Source organism: Astyanax mexicanus, chromosome 2 (assembly GCF_023375975.1).
Source record: "Astyanax mexicanus isolate ESR-SI-001 chromosome 2, AstMex3_surface, whole genome shotgun sequence".
Lineage (NCBI taxonomy): Eukaryota > Metazoa > Chordata > Actinopteri > Characiformes > Acestrorhamphidae > Astyanax > Astyanax mexicanus.
The window spans coordinates 51565723-51588793 of NC_064409.1; the positions used below are offsets into that span (position 1 = coordinate 51565723).

The window sequence follows — 23071 nt, forward strand, 5'->3', positions numbered from 1 at the left end:
CATCAGAACACTCAAATCTATCTCTCTCTCTCTAGCTGTGTCTCTCTCTGTGTGTGTCTCTCTCTCTCTTTCTCTCGCACGTGAACTCCTCTGCGTATGACTTGCAGCACTGTGTGTAGCTGTTCTTAAAAATCATTTAAATTAAATAATAGTTCTATGCTTCTATGTTACAGTGTTAATTAACATAATTCTGATCATATTTCGCTCATTAAAACAGCCCGAAAACAGCCAGTTTATGGGGCGGGTCGGGTCGGTCTCGGGCTCATAATGACAGTTCATGGTTCGGGTCGGGTCGGCCTCGGGCAGAACGTGCACGGGCTCGGGCTGGGTCGGGTCGGATTTTTTGGGCCCGATCTAACCTCTAACAGACACATTTCTTTGAATAATCAATCAGGAACTTGTCTCACAGTCATCATCACCAGAGTACTGGTCGTCCTTACCTGTGTCTCATCATTGTTATCTGTGTCTTATTACAAGTCATTCCCCTTGCAGACAGAGCATCACCCATGTCTTTGAAACTAGCCTCACGTTTTGTTTTGTATTGTTGTTTTTTCTGCATTTGGGATTACCCATTTGTTTGGTTTGCTGGTTCTTTTTTGGGGGTTTTTGGCTTTGGACTGTCTTTTGGTTAGCATATTGGTTATGTTCTTATTTGGACATTTGGGTAACATTTATGCCTCTTCTGTCTGATTATTATTGTAACACCACTTAGTTTGATTAAAACTGTAGGATCATTTTACCTTCACCTAATTATGAAAGTTTAAATTAATAAAGGTTTATTGTATATATTTCAGTTAGGTCTGTTAGGTCTGTCTTTTTTGTTTGTTTTTTTTCCCACATAACAGGGCTAAAATGTTGATCATGATTAAATAAAGCTTGTAGAAATTAAGCTGTTTGTTGATTATTTGCTCATTACATATTGTCAATAATACATTTTATAATAATATGTATTCACTGTTGAGAGAAACATGTTTACATAGATGTTTCACATTTCACAGTAAGCTAATCCTCTGCAATTACTCCCTGGGCTCCACCAAGTGACATCACAAGGTGTCGCCTTGATAAGTGAATCCTTCAGCGCTGATAAGTGCGGCTTGTGAGTGACTGGATGATTGATGAAGTCTGCTCGTCTTCATACAGCCCCATTATCCTGATTGCTGTCTAATGAAGGACTGGCTGGCTGGCCTGCTTGGTGAATCTGATCGTACAAAATATGCCAGTGTAGGAAAGTAGCATGAAGACCCATGTTTTGACGCTGAGGGCAGCGAGAGCCGGAACGCATCTGCTGTTTCTCAGGAAGAAGACGACGATAAGCCATTAATTAGCGGGAACACATTCATTTTAAAATCTTCTTATCTTCACTTTCCACAGAAAGGCCCACATTAGCAGCTCAGATATGTGTTGTTGAGCCACTGTTGCTGTCGCTCACACCGTCTGCTGGAAGATGATATGGGCTTCAGTTCAGACAGGGCTTGGGGTCATAATGCAATCTGTAATTATTTCTAACACCTGAGTTTCAGATTTAATGCCCTCAAGACTTGATTAATGACTCTGCAGTAAACATGCATGCTGTCATGTAGGTTTCTCAAAGTTTATTCAGTAAAGATTTGATGATAAATTAAAGAAGAGTAGATTGTAACCATTATCTTTACACTAGGAAACAGGTCATTTCTGGTCAATGAGAATTCAAAATGATTTAACATTTTCTAGATTTTAATCTGAGCATGAATTTTCCATAGACAGATTAGAACCAACTGCCTATAACCCAAGTTTATTCTAGATTTATTAATGAGTCAGGCTTTCAAGACTCTCCCTTTGCCTCTGTTGAATGTCTTCACTCCACTTCCCAGAATCCTTCTTTGTTTGACATAACAGACCCATGTTTTTGATCAGTCAATCAGGAACTTGTCTCAAAGTCATCATCTCCAGAGTACTGATCATTGTCACTTGTTTCTTAGTACATGATGTGTGTTTATACTCTCTTATTTTATAAAGTATTACCTGTCATCCCCCTTATTTTGTGAAGTATTGCCAATCATCTTGTTGCGCATCATCACTTGGATAGACTTATTGTTTCACTTGCTGGTTGGATTTTTCTACTTTTTCTAGTTTTCTAGTCTTTTGGTTAGCATTTTGGTTATGTTCTGGTAATTTTGGTGAACATTCTTGCCTCTTCCCACTTGCCTCTTCCTGTTTATTGTAACACCACCCGGTATAATTAAAACATACTGATTGTTTTACAGCTACAAACAAATGGTCAGTATAACATGACAAACTTTCCATTTTGTGAAAGATTCTAATCAAGAACAGTTCTCTCTCTCTGGCGTATGTCCTCAGACCCTCAGCTCTGTTGCTGCAAGCCAGTCCAGTGTTTCATTATCCAGGTCTATTAGACCTTGAGTGCCATTTGGTGGCCGGAATTTGGGGCAGGTAGTCATCACATGTTCCAGAGTTTGTGATGGTTCCCCACATTCGCTGATACACACACGCTCTTGTCCTGCTCTGTCTCCTTTCTTGCCTGCTCTGTGTTGTTCCTGTGTTTTTGTTTACTATTCCCATGTGCTCCTGTCTCCCAGTGTGCTGCCTTGTACTTTTCCATTCACATGTACTCTCCTCTTGTCTCATTTGTATCTCCGCCCCCTCATTACCCTCCCAGGTGTACCTAGTTTTGTGTGTGTGTTTCCTGTGTATATATAGTCTTGGTGTTTCAGTGTGTCTTTGTCCTCTTTGCACTAACCTCTGCTGTTTTGTCAATCCTACGTTTGCTTTCTTGTTTCACATAATTTATTGCACCTTGTTTATTTTCTTGTCCTGTTTTGTTTTAGTTCCTGGTTTGTTTTCTTATTTACCCTCCCTGTTTGTTCTCCTCGTCTCTCGTTTGTCTTGGTTTGTTTCTTTATTCATTTGCTTGTTTATTTGTTTATTTATTATGTTAAAATTTCCTTACTTGCATTAATGTCCGCCTCCACGTCTTCCTGCCTGGCCACCCTGACATTTCTCTTTCATATTTTTAGAAATATCATTATTTTCGAGGTTTTGTTTCATTACACTCGGTCTCTTTTTTCATCTCTTTTAGTTAAGTTAAATTTAGCGTAGGTTTGTATTAGAATTGAAGCTCGGTAGATTTCCGGTCCCGCTGCTGGCATCACTCTGTATCTCAGAGGCTCAGAGCTTCATTGTTTCTGCTATTGAGTGACTCTGCATTGTGGCTTGCAGGCTTCTAGGGACGATTGTTGAGCCACTTTACACTGTGGCTCTGAGGCCTCTCCAGAGGGACCTTCTTTCACTGTTCAGGGTCAACTAAATGACATCACTCCATGGTGTGATGGAGTGGGGAGTTTTTTTACGGCCTACTTGGGAAGTATGTGTGTGTTGGTGTGCGTATGTTTGTGCTGTGCTGTAGACAGTCATTTGCAGTTAACAAAGTTATGTTCAGAAAACAAAGTGTGCAGAATTTGATAAAAAAAAGAACACCTCTACAACTGTTAAGCATGGGGGTGGATAAGACATACTTTGGGCTTGTGTTGAAGCCAGTGGTATAGGAAACATTTCATTGGTATAGATAATGAATTGATTCAATCCTATACCAACAAATTCTGAAAGAAAACGTCTTAAAAAAAAAAAACTGAAGGTAAAAAGAGAAAAGCATTTATTACAGGATACTGATACTAAAAGCACCACAAAAATCCACAGTGGGCCACAGTGGGGAAAAAAGCTGAAGGTCCTGCCAAAGAACTCACAGTCACATGGGATCATGGAATAGCAGTTTGTAAATAGAACATAAATTGTTACCTTGAGGGCAGCTCTGGAACACCCACACCTGTATAAATTGAGAGGTGTGATCTATAAATTGATCTATTCGTTGTCTTTTTTTATGATTTTGTTTATATTACAAATTTAATATTAAAGACTATGTTAAAGTTATACAGGAACAAGTGGGATTCTTTTGTACAAACAAAAAGTGTTTAACAAACCAGAATATTATTTGTTTTATACTTTACTGTAGATTCGTCTAAGTAGCCACATTTAGCTTTCTTGACAGATTTTTCACAGTCTTGGTATTTTAATCTCAGTGTCTTCATGAGGGAGAGTCACCTGGAATAGTTTTTTCAGCATCTTGAAGGAGTTACTGGAGGTGCTGAACAATAGTTACTGCTTTTTCTTCACACTGTGAAGCTCCAGTTAATCACCATCTCAGTTAATCAGGTTTAGATCAAAAGATTGTGGAGGCCAAAAATCTTTTTTGTTAACTACATAAAGCCATAGCTGTCTCTTAATTGTTTTCATATATTTAATATTAATCTACGTAAAAATATAAAACATGTAAAAAAAAAAAAAAATGAAATAAAGAAATAAAAAAAAACATTGAATATGAGTGATTCCTGTATGGGGCATTCCATTACAGAAGTTGTATGGGTATTTAGCATTCCTTGATCCACAGAGTCACGTGTTTTCTGGAAATATGTGCTAGAAGGCATTACCACTGACAGTGGACAGTGCAGTGTGGGTGGTAGTGATCAAGTGACTCTGGCAGAAATCACATCCACAGTCAGTGCAGGAGATCCCACATACATATCCCACAGGCCAGTCCAAGAGACATGACAGAAGTCATGGGACATGTCATGTATTGTAGTCCCTGTTGTATTGGGTGTGTAAATGCAGTATATTCATTTTCACAGTTGTTATGGAGAGTACTGGTCAGTGGTTCAGTTCTCTTGTGCTCTGTGTCTCTACTCTCTCTCTCTCTCTCTCTCTCTCTCTCTTTTCTCTCTCTCTCTCCCACTTTCTTCTCTTTCTTTTGTACCATTAAGCCTTTATATTTAGTTTGGCTCAGTTCTAGAAGGCCCTGCGGTATATGTGTGTGTGTGTGTGTGTGTAAGAGGTATACAATTTTCAGAATGTGGTTAGATAACCTCCTCAGTGGCCCATATGAATGTGAATGTGCTTACACAACTCACAGAGGAAGGCTGTCTGCTGACGTGTGTGTCATGACGACTGTTTTATAGAAAGGTACGGCATCGACGGCGCAATATACTGTCAGCACCAACGCAGCGATATTCTCAGCGGCAGCGCTGTGTTTGACTTCCCAGCAAGTTCCTTCAAACCATAAAGAATGGTTGTTTATTCATTCAGGTAGAGTAAAATAGAACACAGTGTTCAAATACACAGACATAAACAAATATCTCTTTCCGTTAGGGACAAACGCGCTAATATATTGAGTTTGACTCTATTTATAGACTTGCTGCAGGGTGTCGGACAATATTTACCTCTGTATGTTTGGGATTGTTAAATAGAAGGGATAGAAGGGATATGCCCACATGAGCTGCGGGAGAGTAAAATGGCTTTATATCATAATCCCACCGCATTTAATGCTGCTAAAATTACCCAAACATATGAATAATGGATGCTTCCTTTAGACAGTCCAACACACCAGTGCAGACAGACGGAGAAAGCAAAAGAAAGAAACAGCGAGAGAGAGCACACGAGAGAGAGAGAGAGAGAGAGAGAGAGACGGAGGGAGATTGTACTGGATTTGAGCAATATGAGCTCAGCGATTTAAAATTCAAATGAGGCCCGAATGCCTGGGCTTTTTTACTGTGTATTATGGGGCTGAATGGGCCGCCTGTCTGCGGATCGAGGCAGTCAAAAACAGAACCCACACTTTCAGCAGCCCACAGACAGGAGCTTTTCTTTGCTGCTTAATGATCAACTAACTGGAATTAGTAGCTGGGAGTAGCAGTGATGGACGTGGCACCGGATTACATGTTCTTTAGCTACTGCTGTCAGTGCATTTTCTTGGATTCCTACTTAATTTAGCCTTATTTAAATTAACTGTTATATTTTAAGTCCAATTTTAATGCAATAAGCCCTGTGCTTACTTACAGCTATATTACAGGGGATGTAGTACCCACTCTTACATTAACTCTTACATTATTAATGCATTTAAAATGGTATTATTACAATTGCTTTGGAATGTGTGCCAAGTCAGAAGCTTGACCACATGAAGAACTGCATGCATTTAGGATTTAAATTTACCACACCCTTATTGAATTTGAATTTGAATATGGCTCCCATATCTAAAAAGAAATTGTATAATCTTAAAACGATCTTTAATGCCTGATGTGAAAAAATATATATTTTGTGAGAATGATGAATTCTTTTTTGGTGTAGGTTAAAAAAAAAATGCTCTGTTTGTAGAAAACTACAATGTGAAAATGGCACACATTTGTAAAATGACTCTTATAAGCTTATAAGCTTCAAAATATCTATTATGAATGATGCTTTCTGTGGTAAGACAGTGCAAAATAATGCTAATTTAATTTTATTATAAGAAATTGTTTTAATATATTGGCACTATCGCCCAAAAGGGGAAAACAAAATTGATGGGAGTCGTCCCAAGTAATTTTAGAGCATTTCTTGTGGCCCATTCATCATGAAATGTGATGATGTAATGAAAAGAACAACTGTTTTTTACATTATGTCAAACATTTAATGATTATACATATTGTAAATATTGTCAGAACCTCTACAAGACTCAATCCCAACACTTAGGGGACAATTAAGGAATGCCCGCACCTGCATAAGTTTTGAGGTGTTATCTTACAGGTGAGGTTGACGAACATTGGAATTATTGTTCTGATAGTGAGAGCCAGAAGATTGTGACAGTTCATTTCCAAAGTTGTGTAAGCATTTAACATTCCTGGATCCACCATCGTGGAGCCGACACTGTTCTGGTTCCCAAAACTAATTTTAAACTGTTTACCCCGTTTCAACCAAGAAAAGCAGGTTCCGGAACCAGGAACATTCATTCGCAGTGTGAACTGAATACTAGGTTATTTATTGGCAACCGTGTTCACCATCGTTTTGCAGCACCCTCTGTTGATGACGTATGATGTGACATTTTGAATGATCCACTAAAACTGGTAGAAACACGGGCTGGTTCGCAGAAAAACACCATAGTTCTTATAAGCCTGATCGGAACTGGTTTAGGAACCAGTTTAAGAGTTCATTTGGTGTAAAAGCGCTAAGTGTGACATGTACGAGGAATATGCTGTAGAGGTTTGAGTGTTAATGATTGTGACCAGTAGCTTCTGTATGGAATTATCCATGTGAACAGCACAACTTGATAACATATTCCTTTACATACCACCAGGAGGATCAAGGGTCTGAGGTTTGATATGCTGAAAAAGACTACAATCAAACAGCTACACTGACATACCAACTGGTATCGGGTCCCATGATTGTTGACACGTCCAAAGGTTATTAAATAATACTGCACTGACCTGCAGAGTCTGGCTGGAATTGTCCTTGTAAACAGACAAGAGACTCATCATACACAATCAGTGCAACACACACGCACATTCTGGAGGTCAGTTCATCTTTTCATACTTATCAAATATCAGAAAAAAAAACAGATCAAACGTGTCTTGAAGTATAGGCCAGTATAGTAAAGTATTCTTCTCACATCCTCCTCTCTTACCTCCTGCTCTGCTGCTTTTATACAGTAGAAAAATCTGCCTCGACGTAATTGGCCAGTGAAATGTAACCGAAAAGCACTCTTTTACACTCTTGCTTTTTTTAGTCTTTGCTGGAGCGTTTTCTCTTTTTTCCACTAGGATATTCTTTCCACGCTGCACTGTGGCCCCTTTCAGCTGTTACACAGAGAAAGATGCCAAGTCAGGGAGGAGGGAGCGAGGGAGGAGAGAAGCACTGGCAGAGATAAAGACAGATAAAGAGATACTGAGAGTAGAAAGAAACAGAGAAAGAAAGAGAGAGAGAGAGAGTAAGGCAAAGAATAAGGAGCGAGAGAGAGCATAGATTGCCTGTATTCAGGATCTCTGCACTCTGTGCCCTCGTGTCGAGCACAGCTCCCTGCCATCTGTCTCTTTTGATGCTTGTTTCTCGGATGAGAGAAATCCTTATTATTTCTCTGTATGAAGCGAGTTCTCTGCTCACCCTCACAGCTTCCCAGCCATTCTGCTTTCATCACGCAGTTCCTGAAGCACCTTTTCACTGATTGGCTCGCAGAGGAAGGATGGAGTTGAATGGTTGTGATCGTACCACCTGTCAGATTTAATACCGCAGAACCTCAGTACCCCGTTCGGGAACATTTCCCCTAGTTCTTCCACGGTTATTACATATCAAAATGGGATTCAAAGCCACTTTGTTGGTCTGAAAGCTTTCATTGTGTTGGAAGGATGTACGTCTGTTCTTTTGTGACGAATTTCTAAAGGTTGTCACGTTTTGACAAGTTCCTGATCTGTTCAGTGGAGAGTGATGCACTCTGCGATGAATAAATGAGACATACCAGGACCGGTGGCAGACAATAAGAGCTTGTCAGGGTGAAAGAGTCAACGCTCAAACACTGGGGCATGTACGTACAGCAGCACACACAGCTCACGCAGCACACGCAGCTCACGCAGTCTGGATCTAAGGGAATCGTTTGCAGTACAACATTTTGGCTCATTAGTTATTCATCACCTTGGATTGTGTTTGTGTCTGGGCCCAAGAAGACTGGCGTTTGATGTTTGCCTCCCCGATGACTGACTGAGGCCAATTAGCCTAGCACGCAGCTAATGGAATTGGCAGGTTGATTGAAGTCGTCGTTTCAGACTGAGCTGTTTGAGGAATGATTCTTGCTGACTGGATTATAATAGCAGTTGGGAGTACAGTAATGAACATTTTAATGATGCTGTTTGCATAAGGCGTGTTCGTCTGTCCTCTGCATGCAAAATAAGTGTACTTAACACTGTATATACATAACATATATACATAGTGTACATAACAATGTATATATTTTTTTCTGTACAGTTTACTTTGCTTTGGTTCACTAAGTAATTAAAAATAATAATTATTATTGGATCATTGCTGAGATTTGGCCATTTTTTTATATTGATATTGGTGATATTGGTTTACTGCAGACCATGTAGAGTAGAGTGTTTAGGTGATGCTTGATTCCTGTTCTGGAATCAAAATGAAACCATGAAATAAAACGTTATTTAGTAGCTATCAATGTATTTAATAAACATTAATCGTTTTAAATATTGAACATTTTATAGTAAAATAACAATAGTTTCTTTGTTTTAAAACTATGTAACTATTTTAGCATTTGTAATTTACATTGTTAATCCAATAATGCATTATAAGTAGTCCACAGTACTGTGATTATAACTTATTAAAATTACAGATATATGTATGTAGTAACTACAGTAATAGCTATACATTTCCCTGTACCTAATTTACACTGTTCCTTTTACAGTTTATGTTCACCTACTAAAGTAATCTCACTCAAGTTGTGCACCATCAAGTTGTGTATTTAAAAATTAGGACATTTTCCGCCGCCTGCTTCGAGCCGTCCCACCAGCCCGACTGAGCTTCAGTATCCCTTACATTTTAAGACAATGTTTACAAGAAATCTGAAATAACCACCTGTGAACCACTTACCTTACAAACTACAATTAGATGATCAGAATCTGTTAGCCCTACCTTTATTGACACTGAAATACTGTGGACATTCCTACATATGTAATTCAGCCTTATGATACAGCCTAAATGAAAACACTTTTCTAGATATTTACATAAGGTCTTCACGTTTGTAGGCAGAAATGCTTATGCAATCTTCTTGCATCCCTGCATCTCTCATCTGATTTGTTGTTATAGGGTTGTTCTAGCTGTTGGCACTAACCTCGCGAGAACTGCCACTTGCAGCAGCCTGGGTGGCAGTTCTCTTGAGGTTAGTGATATTTTAGTTTGGAGAGGCACAAGAATGTTTTTGAAAAATTGTAATTTGATATGGGAATTTAACGGGAAAATACTAACACGGGAAAGAGGGGTAAAATACAGTAGTTTCCCAGCCAAAATGGGTATGGTGATCAGTAATGTACAAAAGCATGTTGACTCTTCTGTCTTGGACATAAAGCATGAACATGGGATGTAAAATGACTAATGACTTATTACAAATTAAAAATAGGAATATTTAGATTTTTTTAAAATATTTGTCAGAAATCACCTTTGTTAACTACAGTCTTCTGTTGTCAGTGTGATGCAGAGCAGTTGTCAGAGACGGCTGTAGTGTCTAAAGTGTTCATAAACAATAAACCAAAGCTTCCCTCCTTTGGGAAAGCTGTTGTCATTGTGGGTGACCTGGCTCGCTGGTTTCACACAGGGCTTGTGTTGTAGGAATTAAACCTCACTCAGTCTACTGACCTCTTTATCCCTCCAGCTCTGGAGCTGCAGGAAGTGCAGGAACTGCTTCCTAAACCCCTCAGAGGCTTTAAGATACCAGCGTCAAATCACCAGGATACCAACACTATTTCTCTGAAAGTGTGTTGTTCCCACACTAACACTGCCTCTGTCTGTCTGTCTGTCTCTCTCAGATGATTCTGCGGACTACGGACCTGTGTTTCAGGAGCAGCCAGTTGACACCATCTACCCCGAGGAGTCACCGGAGGACAAGATAATCATGAGCTGCCGAGCACAAGCCAGCCCACCTGCCACATACAAGTAACATATGCTCATGACTTGCCATGCTGCGCTTCACTGCTCTAGTTAGCAAAGCAGCATTAGAATGCCTGACCATGCCTCTGCTGTATAGCAGCATTAGTTCTAACATACATGGATGTACGTTTTGTGTTGTGACTTTTAATTTAAGCTATAACAGATTCCAGACTGCATTTATATACTTAGATATATTTTGTGGAAACTTCTTTTAGAATAAAAACAAATTTAGAATAACTGATAAAGATTTCTAGATTTTAGGTGAATATTCAAAGTTAAGCAACCCAATACTGCCTTGTACAAAAGATTAGACTTTTTTTTTTCAGATTAACCCTTTTATTGAAGTTTTTTTTTTATCTTTTAAGGAATCCACAAATGTGTCCACAAATATACATTTGCCCAATTTGTTGTACAGATGGACATAAAATTACAGCATTAGATATTAATTACATTTGAGAATATTATTTAAACACTACCAGGAAATCGGTACTACTGAATAGTCAGTTTACCGTCACACTGTCATTGAACCAATAGTAGAACATATTAAAAAAGTATGTTCTGAAATGAGTGCAGAAATTTTTAAAGAGAAATAGCACTCTAAATGTACATACATATTTTAAACCTTAAATTTGTTAATTGTGTGTGTGTTTTTTCTTTAGATAAGTCGATAGCAAAAACTACAGCTCTGGAAAAAATAAGAGACTTGAAAATGAATTTCTTTGATTTTACCAAATTGAAAACCTCTGAAATATAATCAAGAGGAAGATGGATAATCACAAGCCATCAAACCAAGCTGAACTGCTTGAATTTTTGCACCAGGAGTGGCATAAAATTATACAAAAGCAGTGTGTAAGACTGGTGGAGGAGAACAAGCCAAGATGCATGAAAACTGTGATTAAAAACAAGGGTTATTCCACCAAATATTGATTTCTGAACTCTTAAAACTTTATGAATATGAACTTTTGTTCTTTGCATTATTTGAGGTCTCAAAGCTCTGCATATTTTGTTATTTCAGCCATTTCTCATTTTCTGCAAATAAATGCTCTAAATGACCATATTTTTATTTGGAATATGAGAGAAATGTTGTCCGTAGTTTTACACAGTAGTTTATAGAATAAAACAACAATGTTCATTTGACTCAAACATATACATATGAATAGCAAAATCAGAGAAACTGACTCAGAAACTGAAGTGGTCTCTTAATTTGTTCCAGAGCTGTATATTGATGTAGCATATTTTATTCATGTGCTGCTGAATTATTTCACAGTGTATGTGGGAAAACCTTCGGGGCTGGAGCTGAACATACTAGCTCACATTTTAACACTGTTGCACTCTTACCACTTATTTTCTAGCCTCCTCATTCATTCCACTCAGCTGCTCCCATTACACTCCTCCTTATACATCAGCCGTGGCCTTGACCACCCAGACATCTCCTGCCCCTCTCTGTGCTCTGCGTCCATGTGGGGTTTGACCCTTTCTGCACCTCAAATTAATCCACTGCTGTAATTTCACTCCCTCTCAGCACCTGCCCTGCTTAACTCAATTTCTCCCTCCATCACCCCCCTGCTACCTCCACTCCACCCCAAACCGCCCTAGAGGTCAGAGGTCGTTGGAAGAATAGGATTAACTGTTTCCAGCTCATTTCCTATTGAGCTGGCAGCTCCTCAAGGTCACCTGCAGGGCTGAGCATCGGGTAGCCAAAACAGATGGTGTGGAATGTAGGAACATGTACGGAAAAGCTCTGTTTATGCAGTCCATTTACACACAACCCTGTGTAATTACTGATGATAATAATGATGCATATAAATTGCATATCTACTGTAGGAAACCTACAGTAGTATTTACGATTCAAGATTCCTTTATTGTCATTGTGTGTTTAAAGTGGCAGTACATATTATTTTGTTTCTAAACTGAATGCAGAAGCATTTCTGAGTGAAGAAGGGATAAAATATTGTGTTTAATGGTACCAGTGTGCTGGAACGATCATCCCTGCTAAGCCTAATATATATTTATTCTAAAAACTGGGGTGTCGGGTCGCTTTTTGCGTGAGTTCTTCTGGACACATCACCCGTCTTTATGTACTTATGTCACACGTACAGCCTCTGAAAGAGGATCCGGCTCAGTTTTACTGAATGCAAGCGGCTGGTAGAGCAATGGAGACTTCAGAAGGGGAAATTTTGACCTGAGGAGCTTATTTGCCCAGAGTAAAACCAAAGTGTGTAATTGAAGTGAAGTTTCTGACTGAGTGCTCTCTCTCTCTCTGTCTCTCTCTCCCTCTCTCTCTCTCTGTCTCTCTCTCTCTCTCTCTCTCTCTCTCTTTCTCTGACTGAACATAACCTAGAATCGGATTCATCCGCTCTGAAAGAAGACCGTATCACACCCACCCAGTTTAAAATGATTCTTCCACATGCCTGGTGCAATTACCCATTCTCACCAGAGAGGGCCCCCCAAATCCCAAAACTCAGTTTTAACTACAACTACAAAATCAGCTTTAACTACAACGAAAGCAGGGAGCACCAGAAAATGTCTGTAAAAAAACTGAAAAATACTGTCACATTTAAAACAGATATAAACCGTAAAAAAACAGTTATTGTATTAATTATGATTAACAACTATTACTGTCATTTTACAAGAACTTGTCCTATAATTAAATGAAATCTTTCCCTTTCAACAGATTTGAATTCTTAAAAAAAGTATCATATATTCCTTATAAAACAGAATAATTATTATTTTACAAGAAACTCTCCTATAATTACATGAAATCTTTCACTTTTAACATATTTTAATTCTTAGAAAAGTGTCATACACTCCTTTTAAAAAATGGAGTAATAAGTCATTTTACCAAAAAACTTGTACTATAATTACATGAAATCTTTCACTTTACTATTTGTATACCACCATATACATTTTTTTGTTTCTCACAGATTAAAATAATAAATATTTAATAATAAGTAATGTATTGCACAATTGTTCATAACGTGCATCATTGAGTGCAGAGTTCAGCATAGTCACGGCTGTGTTAAAAAAAAAAAAAAAACTGTTCATTAATCTTGTGGGTCAAGCTCGAATGGACCTGTATTTTTATTCTGAGAGGAGAAGTACAAACAGTTCACCTCTCCCTCAGGGAAGAGATACTGTACAGGTTATCAGTTTCTGTGACCACCCATTATTTATTTATTTATTTTTTTTTTTTTTTTTTTGAGGTGAGGCAGAAAGTAATTTCTGCTATCGACCTTTCTAAATGCTTTTGCAGATTCTGCTGAGTTATGCTTTTCCAGTCAAGAGCGATGATGGTACAAATTATGTAAAACTGCTTTTTTCGCAGTATAAGGCCATTTTTTATGCATTATTTTTTAACAAACTGTCATTCTAGTCTATAAATACTTTGCTTTATGCTTTATCTCATCTTGCCGCTGTAATGAACCTCTCTTATCCCTGTGTGCAGGTGGAGGCTGAATAAGTGGGAGATTGAGATCCAGGAAGGAAGTGATGACCACTACAGTCTACAGTTGGGGGGCAATCTGGTCATCAGCAACCCAGACAAAAGCAAGCATGCTGGGAATTATTCCTGCCTAGCAACCAATGAGTTCGGCACAGTCATCAGCAGAGAGGCGTCCGTCCAGTTTGGATGTGAGTGACAGTGACGGGACAAGTCAGGGCATTACGTAATGCTGCTCTAGGTCCGCTGAACCCGGCCTGAACTTTATGTTCTTCATTAAGTGTTACTGTAGGTAGCATTTTCAAAAACCTGAGCGCACACCTTTTAGCCCTGGGTAGCTTTTGTTGAGGTGAGGCAGAAATTAATTTGTGCTGTCAAACCTTTTTGAATGCTTGTGTGGGTTCTGCTGAAGTATGGGTTTCAGTCAGGAGCGATGGTGATGATTATGCAAAATTATGTGAAATTGAGTTTCGTTCTCCTTTTGTTTGTGGAAATTGCATGGCATTATTATCAAAGGTCAGGGGCGCTGGCGTGGTGTGGAGAGCCGTAATGAGCATGCTTGTGGAAGAGAATAAACTCATTTAATTCTGTGTCTCTCTAGATTTGGACATGTTCTCCACAGAAGAGCGGGAGGCTGTGTATGTGAAAGAGGGTCAGGGGGTGGTGCTGCTATGTGCCCCTCCTCCACACTTCCCAGGTTTGTTTAATGTACACTCATTATAAAAAGAAATAGTTGCAAAAATAGCTGCACTGAGGAGCTGCAATGCTTTTCGCAAGGAGGATTAACGTTATCAGGAACAACAAATGATTAAAAATGTAGACTTAACGCACGTCTCATCTCGGCATTCCATGCATCCCATCTCTCGTCTGCAGCTTCAATATTCTCTTACAGTTCCTGCTGATTTGGAAGTGGGGTTGGAATGTTGACTGCGATTGAGTCGAGTGCATCCACATATTTTTGATTATGGATAGGTGTGGCTAGGCCTGTCACAATAATTGCATTATCAACTTATCGTACAATAAATGGACATGACCTTAATAATATTTGATAATCGTGATATCATCTATTGTGTTTATTTGTATATTTGTTCACATATATAACAGTGAACAGTATTTTTACTAGTCATGCTTTAATGACCACTTTTTTTTAGTAACTACGACTTCATACACACAGTGTGAACTGCAGTAGTGGAAGAAAAAAGTAAAATATTTCTCAACCTATGATTAATTCCAAATTTCGTTGTCGTTAAAAGGGTATGGATGCTTATTTATGATTTAATGGTTCTAAAACTAAAATAATATTGTTTATCACAATAATTTTTGGGACAATATATCGTTCACAAATAAATTGTATCGTGACAGGCCTAGGTCTGGCAATGCGACTGGCCGCGGCATAGTCTCTGTGTCTTCCAGGCAAGAGGTTTCCAGGTAAAAGGTTTGAGGACCTTAGTAACGTAAATGATATGTTGGGCCAATTTTGTGTCATTTGTCAATAAACCAGTTACATATCTTGGCACTGACCATAGTGCCTCCACACACATGAATTTGTTGGTTTTCTCCACCAAGATTACCTTCTGCCATTCTGGCACAAGTTTCATTCCCGTCGGTTGATTCTTTCTGTGTGCAAATATTATTTCATGCAGAGTGCATATCTTTATAAGAGGTGAAATGTAAAAACTTCCACAGAACAGTTTTATTGAGCATCAAGTCTTTTGCTTTGTTATATGTCTAGATGATCTTTCCTTTCGCTGGATGCTGAACGAGTTCCCCATCTTCATCCCTCTGGATAAGCGCCGCTTCGTCTCTCAGACTACGGGGAATCTGTACATCTCTAAAGTGGAGGGATCTGACAGTGGGAACTATTCCTGCTTCGTCACCAGCTCCTCTATTTCTAAGAGTGTCTTCAGCAAGTTCATCCCACTGGTTCCACTGGTTGAGCGTAAGCTGTTTACTACTTTCTTACTCAGCACTTTAGAATTAGAAACACGCCTTACAGCCAGAGCACAGCAGTACAGTGGATTAAAACCTCCGCATCTCACAAAAGTGAATAGGTCGAAAGGAACAGACACACACAGCCAGGGAGCCATTGGTAGTTAGAGACCTTGCTCTTAGGGACAACTGAGCTGTGCATTTTGAGGGAAATGCCTCTGAACCAGTGACCTTCTGGCCCCATTGATCCATTTCTATAACCTTTTTTACACTTAAAAAATATATATTCAGCTTTTTTTCTATAGCACTTTTCACAGTGTATGCTATCACAAAGCAGCTTTGCAGAGTTTCAGGTCTGAGAATCCATCATATATTGTTTGTTGTTTACCACAATATTAGCATTTATGCTCTAATCAATATTAGAGTATTAGAGAGTAAGTTATCAGTTTTTTCAGACTTATCAGACTTAATAATAAAAAATATATAAGTCATGAAGTTTTTAATTTCTTTGAGACTGTCAGTAAGGTAATAGATTGTCTCTATGTAAAGAGGTCCTGTTTTGGTTTAGCTGATATATAAGACTGAGTGTCGGAGGAAACATTAATATCATGCTTACAGATTACAGAGAAACATGCCCAGTATTGAGCCTTGTGGATCACCATATTTTACTCTGGTTTGATAAAAGCAGTTTTTATTTAAATTAACATCCTGGTAGTGGCCAGTCAAATAAGATCTGAAGCAAGTGAGGGCAGAGTCTTTAATGACTATAAGGTTTTCTAGCCTGTAAAGCTGAATTGCGTAATCTATAGCATTAAAGGCAATACTTACATGAACTGCATTGCCAAGAATGAAAGGATCCTCAAAAAAAATACTGAATTATATCCACCAATAGTACAACAGTAACAACTATTGTAATAAATATATATTGTAACATTGCAGTGTTTCATTTTGAGGTTTTCTAGGCAGCGATCAAGCGGAAGTTTGTGATTGATTACATTTCTTGTCTTATATAAAACCACAATTAAGTAGAAAAGGGCCTTTTTTTGTGCTTGTTTTGCAAAAGCTAAAGGGAGTTGCAAAGAAGTGAATAAAGGGGAAGGATATTTGGCAACCAGATGGCCGTTGCTGTTTCCTGGAAGTCTTTTTTGTCAGTTTGTCAGTTCTTGCCTGTTCAGATTCTAAAACAAGGCCTACTTTTGATGAACATTTCATCTTGTTGGCCTGACAATGTAAAGTGGGGTCTGAAAGTCTGGACCACTAAGGAAAATAAGTCTTTAATAAAAAAAAGATTGAAATATTGATACACTTGAAAATCATGAAATTGTGGTTAGCAATATTGTACTGATTTTTAAAATCACACTATTGCCTGGTTCTTAACAATACTCTGCCATAAATTTGAGTAGTGTGACCCTAAAATGCAATGCATAGTCCTGGACATTTCATTCTTATTCTTCAAAAAAAAAGGTTTAAAGGAGCATTGAAATTCTTGATGTAAAAACTAAGCTCATTTGACTTGACGTGACGTTACACAGTGTTAAGACAGAATTCAAAAGAGGTCTCAGCTCCACTAAAGTAAGCAATGGTTTGGGAATTAGAGTAGCAGTGATAGAGCCAGTTGTTCCCCCATTAAAAGTAAGTGGAGAATCCTAATCAATTTAAAGCTGTACTTTTTGTAGAAAAAGTTGATGCATAATGTTGCCTTAAATAAAATCGAACATTGAGGTCTTAAACATTGATAATAATATACAATTTTCTTTATTTATTATTAATTTTACAGCATTTTCTAGCCAATTTAAAATGCCAGTTAGCTCATCCCTGTTTATATAAACTATCACTATCACTCTACACTAGGCCACGCCTCTTTTGGAACTGCTGCTGATGCAGCATCACTAGGTAGTCATCTCTGAAACAACAGCTAACAGATGCCTAGTAGTTGTAGGAGTAGCGAGAAAATGGCATTAACTTGTGTGCTCTCTCTCGGACTCCAGCCGCTGATGGCAAGCATTCGGCAATCTTCGGATCATAGTGACAAAAGACTTTTGTTTACATTTATGCTTGCACAAGTTTGAATATCATGCCACTCAGGAGCTGGGACCAGATGTTTCATCATAATGCAACACATGACTAGTTTATAATAACCTGCAAGGTGTTATGATCAACAGAATGCCTAAAAGAAACACAGGCAGGAAGACAAGCCTTTGTTTTCTCTACTCCTGAGAGATCACTCTCTTCCATTCCACACACACACACACACATATGCTCTCCTATGACTACATAACCATAGAGCAGCACAAGCCTTGGGCTCCATCTTGCCCCATATTTAGTACATGTGTTCTGTGTGTGTGTGTTCATGAGTGTGTGCATAGCGTGTCTGAGTTGTCATACCATAGCCAAATATTTTGAAGTAAAATGCCTGGAACGAGAAATTCTATTGAGATGGACACAAAACAAGACAACGACACTGTGTGTGTGTGTGTTTTTGTGTGTGTGTGTTTCTTTTGAGCGTGAGTAATGCAGGAGTAGTAGCAGGGACAGACTCCAGTGTAGGCTTTTGGAAACAGGTGACTCAGCAGACTAACGTTGTGTACTGTGTCTGCCAGGTCCCATTCGGAAGTACCCAGCTGATATCAGAGTGAAGTTCCCAGACACATACGCGCTGGTCGGCCAGAACATCACCCTGGAGTGTTTTGCTTTGGGAAAGTGAGTTTATGTGTTTATTCTTCACTGTTTATTTGGGTTTTGTTGTAAAAACAGTAAGACAGAAAGTTCAGGGAGCCATTTATTTTCATTTATTGACCCCTTTGAGACTGCTTTTTATACTGCATGAGCTTCCAGTGTCTTGCCAAAGAACAAAGACACCTATACAACGGATTTTAAACTTTACTGCATCCATGGCAATAAAACACACAACTCACAAGCATGAATAGAGTAGTAAGAACTTACCTCAGTCACCTTAGCCACTCCCATTGTCCTGATGTCCTGCCGAAACAGGGGAATGAACAACCAACCTTCCGGTCTCTACTCACTTCTTAAGATAAAAGCTTTTAAACTTCTTTTAGACTTCTTCTAGACTTCTTTTCTTAGATCAAATTAAGTTTTTAAAATCAGATTATTCACAGCAATTGTAGTTGATAAGTTTACTTGTTTACTTGGAGTTGGTGTTTGGTTTGTTTTCACACAGGCACAAACCTAACTGCAGCAAAATGCGCACTAATAAACCACGTGAGCTTATGGTCTCCTCTGATTGGTTAGAGCAGTCTGGCGCGTTATCAAGAAAGTAAATACAGTGAAAAATTTCTGTGTTCTGTGTCTGTATATCTGTGCAGTGTGACTGCTTTGACACAGAAGGCTGAAAAATTGCTGCTACGCTTTTAAACACAGTGTTTTCAATTGAACGTGCAGCACTGATTTTCATGTAGTAGTACATGTAGGAGTTGTGCAGCTGCAAGTAGTGAACGCAGCACAGACCGCGTGTGTGTGAACAGCGTGAAACAGAATGAAGACAGCGTTTGTTCATAGCTGTGGTAATTAGCGTTATCTGGCTAAAATATCAGATTAAACTTTGTTTAAATATGCCTTATCAGCAGTTTAGCTCAAATAAAAGTAGTATATTTGATAGCTGGGTCAGATTGAGACCGAGTCATGTTCTCATCACCGACTAGTTCGGGTTCGTATGGGACAGAGCCGAGACCACCTCCTCTAGCAGGTGTCGGTCCGGTTGTTGCACCTGAGTGTGATTACTGTTTTCTCTCCTGCTCAATCGAACTGCATTAAGGGTACAAATGAAGTCAGTTTTAACCAGACCAAATATTTGCTGGTGTAAAAATGCCGTCAGCCCATGTAAACTGTTAATGGAAGTATTCTCATTTTTCTCAGTCTGTGCATGCTTGAGAACATGTGACCATAATACCGGAAATAAGCAATCAGTGTTTACTACAGCACCTGGGAGGTCGTGACAAAACACTTGAAGTGAAACTGAAACTTAACTGAGGAATATGTAATAATGTTAAGACAATTGATTACATTCAGATCCACCCAAATGCATGGCATGTGCATACCTAGTATAGCTAGTATAGTATAGCTATTTTTTAAGAAAGATTACTCCACAATTAATTGTCAACTTCATGACAGTTTCTCTCAGTCTCTAATTTTAAGAGGAGCAGAGAGCTTACTAAAGTTCTAAAACTGGTTTTGTGTTGTTGGATTATTATTCAGAACTTTCCCACTGGAGTGTTTGGCAGTGGGAAAGTGAGAGTGTTTATTTGTATTTTGCTAAAAAAAAAAAAGGCAGTATTGTTGAAGCTATTCATGTTTGTTTATTGACCCCACTTTGTATTTATTTGGATGCATTTTATAATTCATGAAGAAACAGTGTCTAATTCAGGAAAGGAGACCACATGAAATTCTTTGTCCTAATATACATATGGATATATAAGCTTTTCTCATCATTTGAGCAATGCTGATATAATGCTAAAACTAAACAAAACAAGCTAGATAAATGTCTTTAAATGTGTCCATCTGCCAATATGGTAAATCTGTCAATACTGTTAAAGTGTCCATAATAAAGTATGTTAAAAAATTTTTTTTACAGGGTCTTATAATATTTTTACATTAATGTTACTCTTTGATCCCCAGTCCTATTCCTCAGATCAGATGGAGGAAAGTGGATGGAGCACTGCCAGTCCACCATGACATAAGCATGGCGGGAGGGCTGCTTCATCTCTTTAACGTGCAGTATGAGGATGAGGGCGTGTACGAGTGTGAGGCGCTCAACTCCAAGGGAAAAGACTGGCATAAAGCACATCTCTATGTAGAAGGTAAGATAAGGAACACCAGTTGATGTGCATAAAGTGAGGATAACTTATGTCAGCCATACAGAAAGTGCAAATACACAGTTATATAATAGCCACTAGACAGTTTTGGAACAGCAAAAAGTGTATTTTATCACTATAAAATAACTTTTGGTGGATGAATTGCTTTTTGTAACAAAATGCAATAATGAGTATGTCTGTTAAAATGTTTGAAGACATATTTTAAATGTACTCACGCTTGAAATCACTCATGAATCTTGAACTTATTTTTGTATATGTTGTGGATGGCACAATGGCACAACAGATGGTGTGTGCCACATAGCTCCAGGGGCCCGGGGTTGTGGTTTTGATCCTCGCTCTTAATCAGAGTCTGTGTGAGGAGCGCAGTGTTCTTCTTATGTCTGTGTGTATGCGGGCTTCCTCCGGGTGCTCCAGTTTTCATCCATCTTCCAAAAACACACTTGAGTGGGTGAATTGGCTTTAACAAATTGCCCCAAGGAGTGAGTGTGTAAATGTATTGGTGTGTGTGATTCCCTGCAGTGAATCGGGGACTTCACCTCATCCCTAAAGTGACATCCGACCGACAAGGCACATTTCATGGGGCAGGAACTAGTATTGTGCCCAGTGATCTTTGCCATGTCATAGGAAATCTACAAAACACTGCACTGACCTGCAGGATATGTATATGGAATCTCTTGCATTGAATGTGGAAGTGATTTTTGCCAGAGGCTGTTTGCACACACAATTCTAGTCAGACGCCACAGAGTCACAATCATTACCACCCACTGCTCTGTCTACTGTGGGTGGTAATGCCTCCTATAATGTTTTTTACCAGTACATATGTGGACATGGTGGATCTAGGAGTGTTAAATACCCATGTGACTATGGAAATAGAGTATCCAATCCATCTGAAACCCACAATCAGGCCATTCTCAAACTCCGATAATTCACTTTGCCTTGCTATGAGCATGCTGGCCAGTGTTCAGCTTCCCTCAGAAGATTAAAAACTTCACAACTTATACAGTGTGAGCTTTCGCAAGGTCTACTGGGCTAACACTGCATGGTCAAATTTTATACTGTAAATCACATGTATAAATGTGCACACAAAATAACTGTAAAATACATTTTATTATGAAGCATAGTGTATTGTACATTTACCTAATTGAAAAAGTATGATATGTAATAAAAAAAAACTATTTAGGAGACTGAAAAATGGCATTTGATACTTGTCTTCACTTTCTAACTATAAACTTTACCATGAAATCTAATTATTAAACTCCTTCAGAGATGTCATTTTTAGCATTGTTGTGTGACTACAAATCCCATCTATGTTTTAAAAATATTTTCATAATAAATACATAATATTTAACTTTAAATAATCTTCTGAAGACCATGGGTAATTAAAGTCCTTAATTTGTTTTTCTGTATATTTGATCTTATTGTATCTATGACTGAGGAGGTCAATCTCAACACTTTTTCCTGTTACCTAAATTAAATCTTAGATCTTGTTTGTTTATTTTTAAAATCACTAGAATGTGTTCAGTGTCCTCATGCTATTAGCATAGCCACCATTTAGCCACTCTTTATGTTTTTGCTAATTCTATGCTAACAACTGTTACTTACATAAAAAGTATCAGGAAAGAGTGCCAGTAACGGGAGTGAGTGCCAGTAACAGGAGTGATTTTTTTTTTGTCATAAATATCAATTATTTGAACATGCAGTCAATCATTCCTTTAAAATAAAGACTTTCTTGAGAGAAAATCAAAGGAATTAATTGACTTGCTTTTAAACATGCTTTTTAATGTCACAAACCATCTTCCTGTTAGAAACCTTAAAAAAAATAAAAAAAGGAAAGTTTGACCAGTATATGTTTATGTTAGAATAGTTAGAATTGGTAAATATATGTGTTATTAGATTCAGAGTTAAAAAAAAAGTTACAATAAGCAAATGGCACCCATTTGGTGGAATGGCCCTTATATTTTTAGTACCTGATGACTCACTAAAGTGTAAATGATAAATTTAGTTTTATAAATAGTATATAAATATAATCTGCAGTCTCAGAAATTGCAATATGCTTTCAATTATTTTTATTTTTATGTGAAACTTGGGTTTCTCTTTTTCAGCTTCTCCAGAGTGGGTGGAGCACATCAGCAGCAGTGAGAGGGACATTGGCAGCGACTACACCATGTCCTGCCTAGCCAGCGGAAAACCTAAGCCACATGTGCGCTTCCTGAAGAACGGACAAATGGTAGGTGCTTCAAATTCCTCTCTATCTTAGGAGTTTCATTATTAAGGCTCAGTGGGGCTTAGCACTGGAACTAGATTATTGAATCAGGTCCACAGGTCATAGAATGTTCTTTTCCTAGAGAACATGTCCTTATGATGTCCTTATATT

The 23071-nt window shown here is 38.4% G+C and overlaps 1 protein-coding gene across 2 annotated transcripts in view; it reads left to right on the plus strand.

Annotated features, from left to right (window-relative positions):
• Positions 1-23071, plus strand: part of cntn1a (contactin 1a) — a 129902-nt gene that overhangs the window by 74566 nt on the left and 32265 nt on the right. For both annotated transcript variants that reach the window (XM_022672333.2, XM_007244332.4), the window contains exons 4-10: positions 10377-10503; positions 13943-14127; positions 14538-14633; positions 15669-15875; positions 18466-18565; positions 20501-20682; positions 22800-22924. In XM_022672333.2, the coding sequence (XP_022528054.2) occupies positions 10377-10503; positions 13943-14127; positions 14538-14633; positions 15669-15875; positions 18466-18565; positions 20501-20682; positions 22800-22924 (1022 nt within the window). The remainder of the gene's footprint in view (positions 1-10376; positions 10504-13942; positions 14128-14537; positions 14634-15668; positions 15876-18465; positions 18566-20500; positions 20683-22799; positions 22925-23071) is intronic.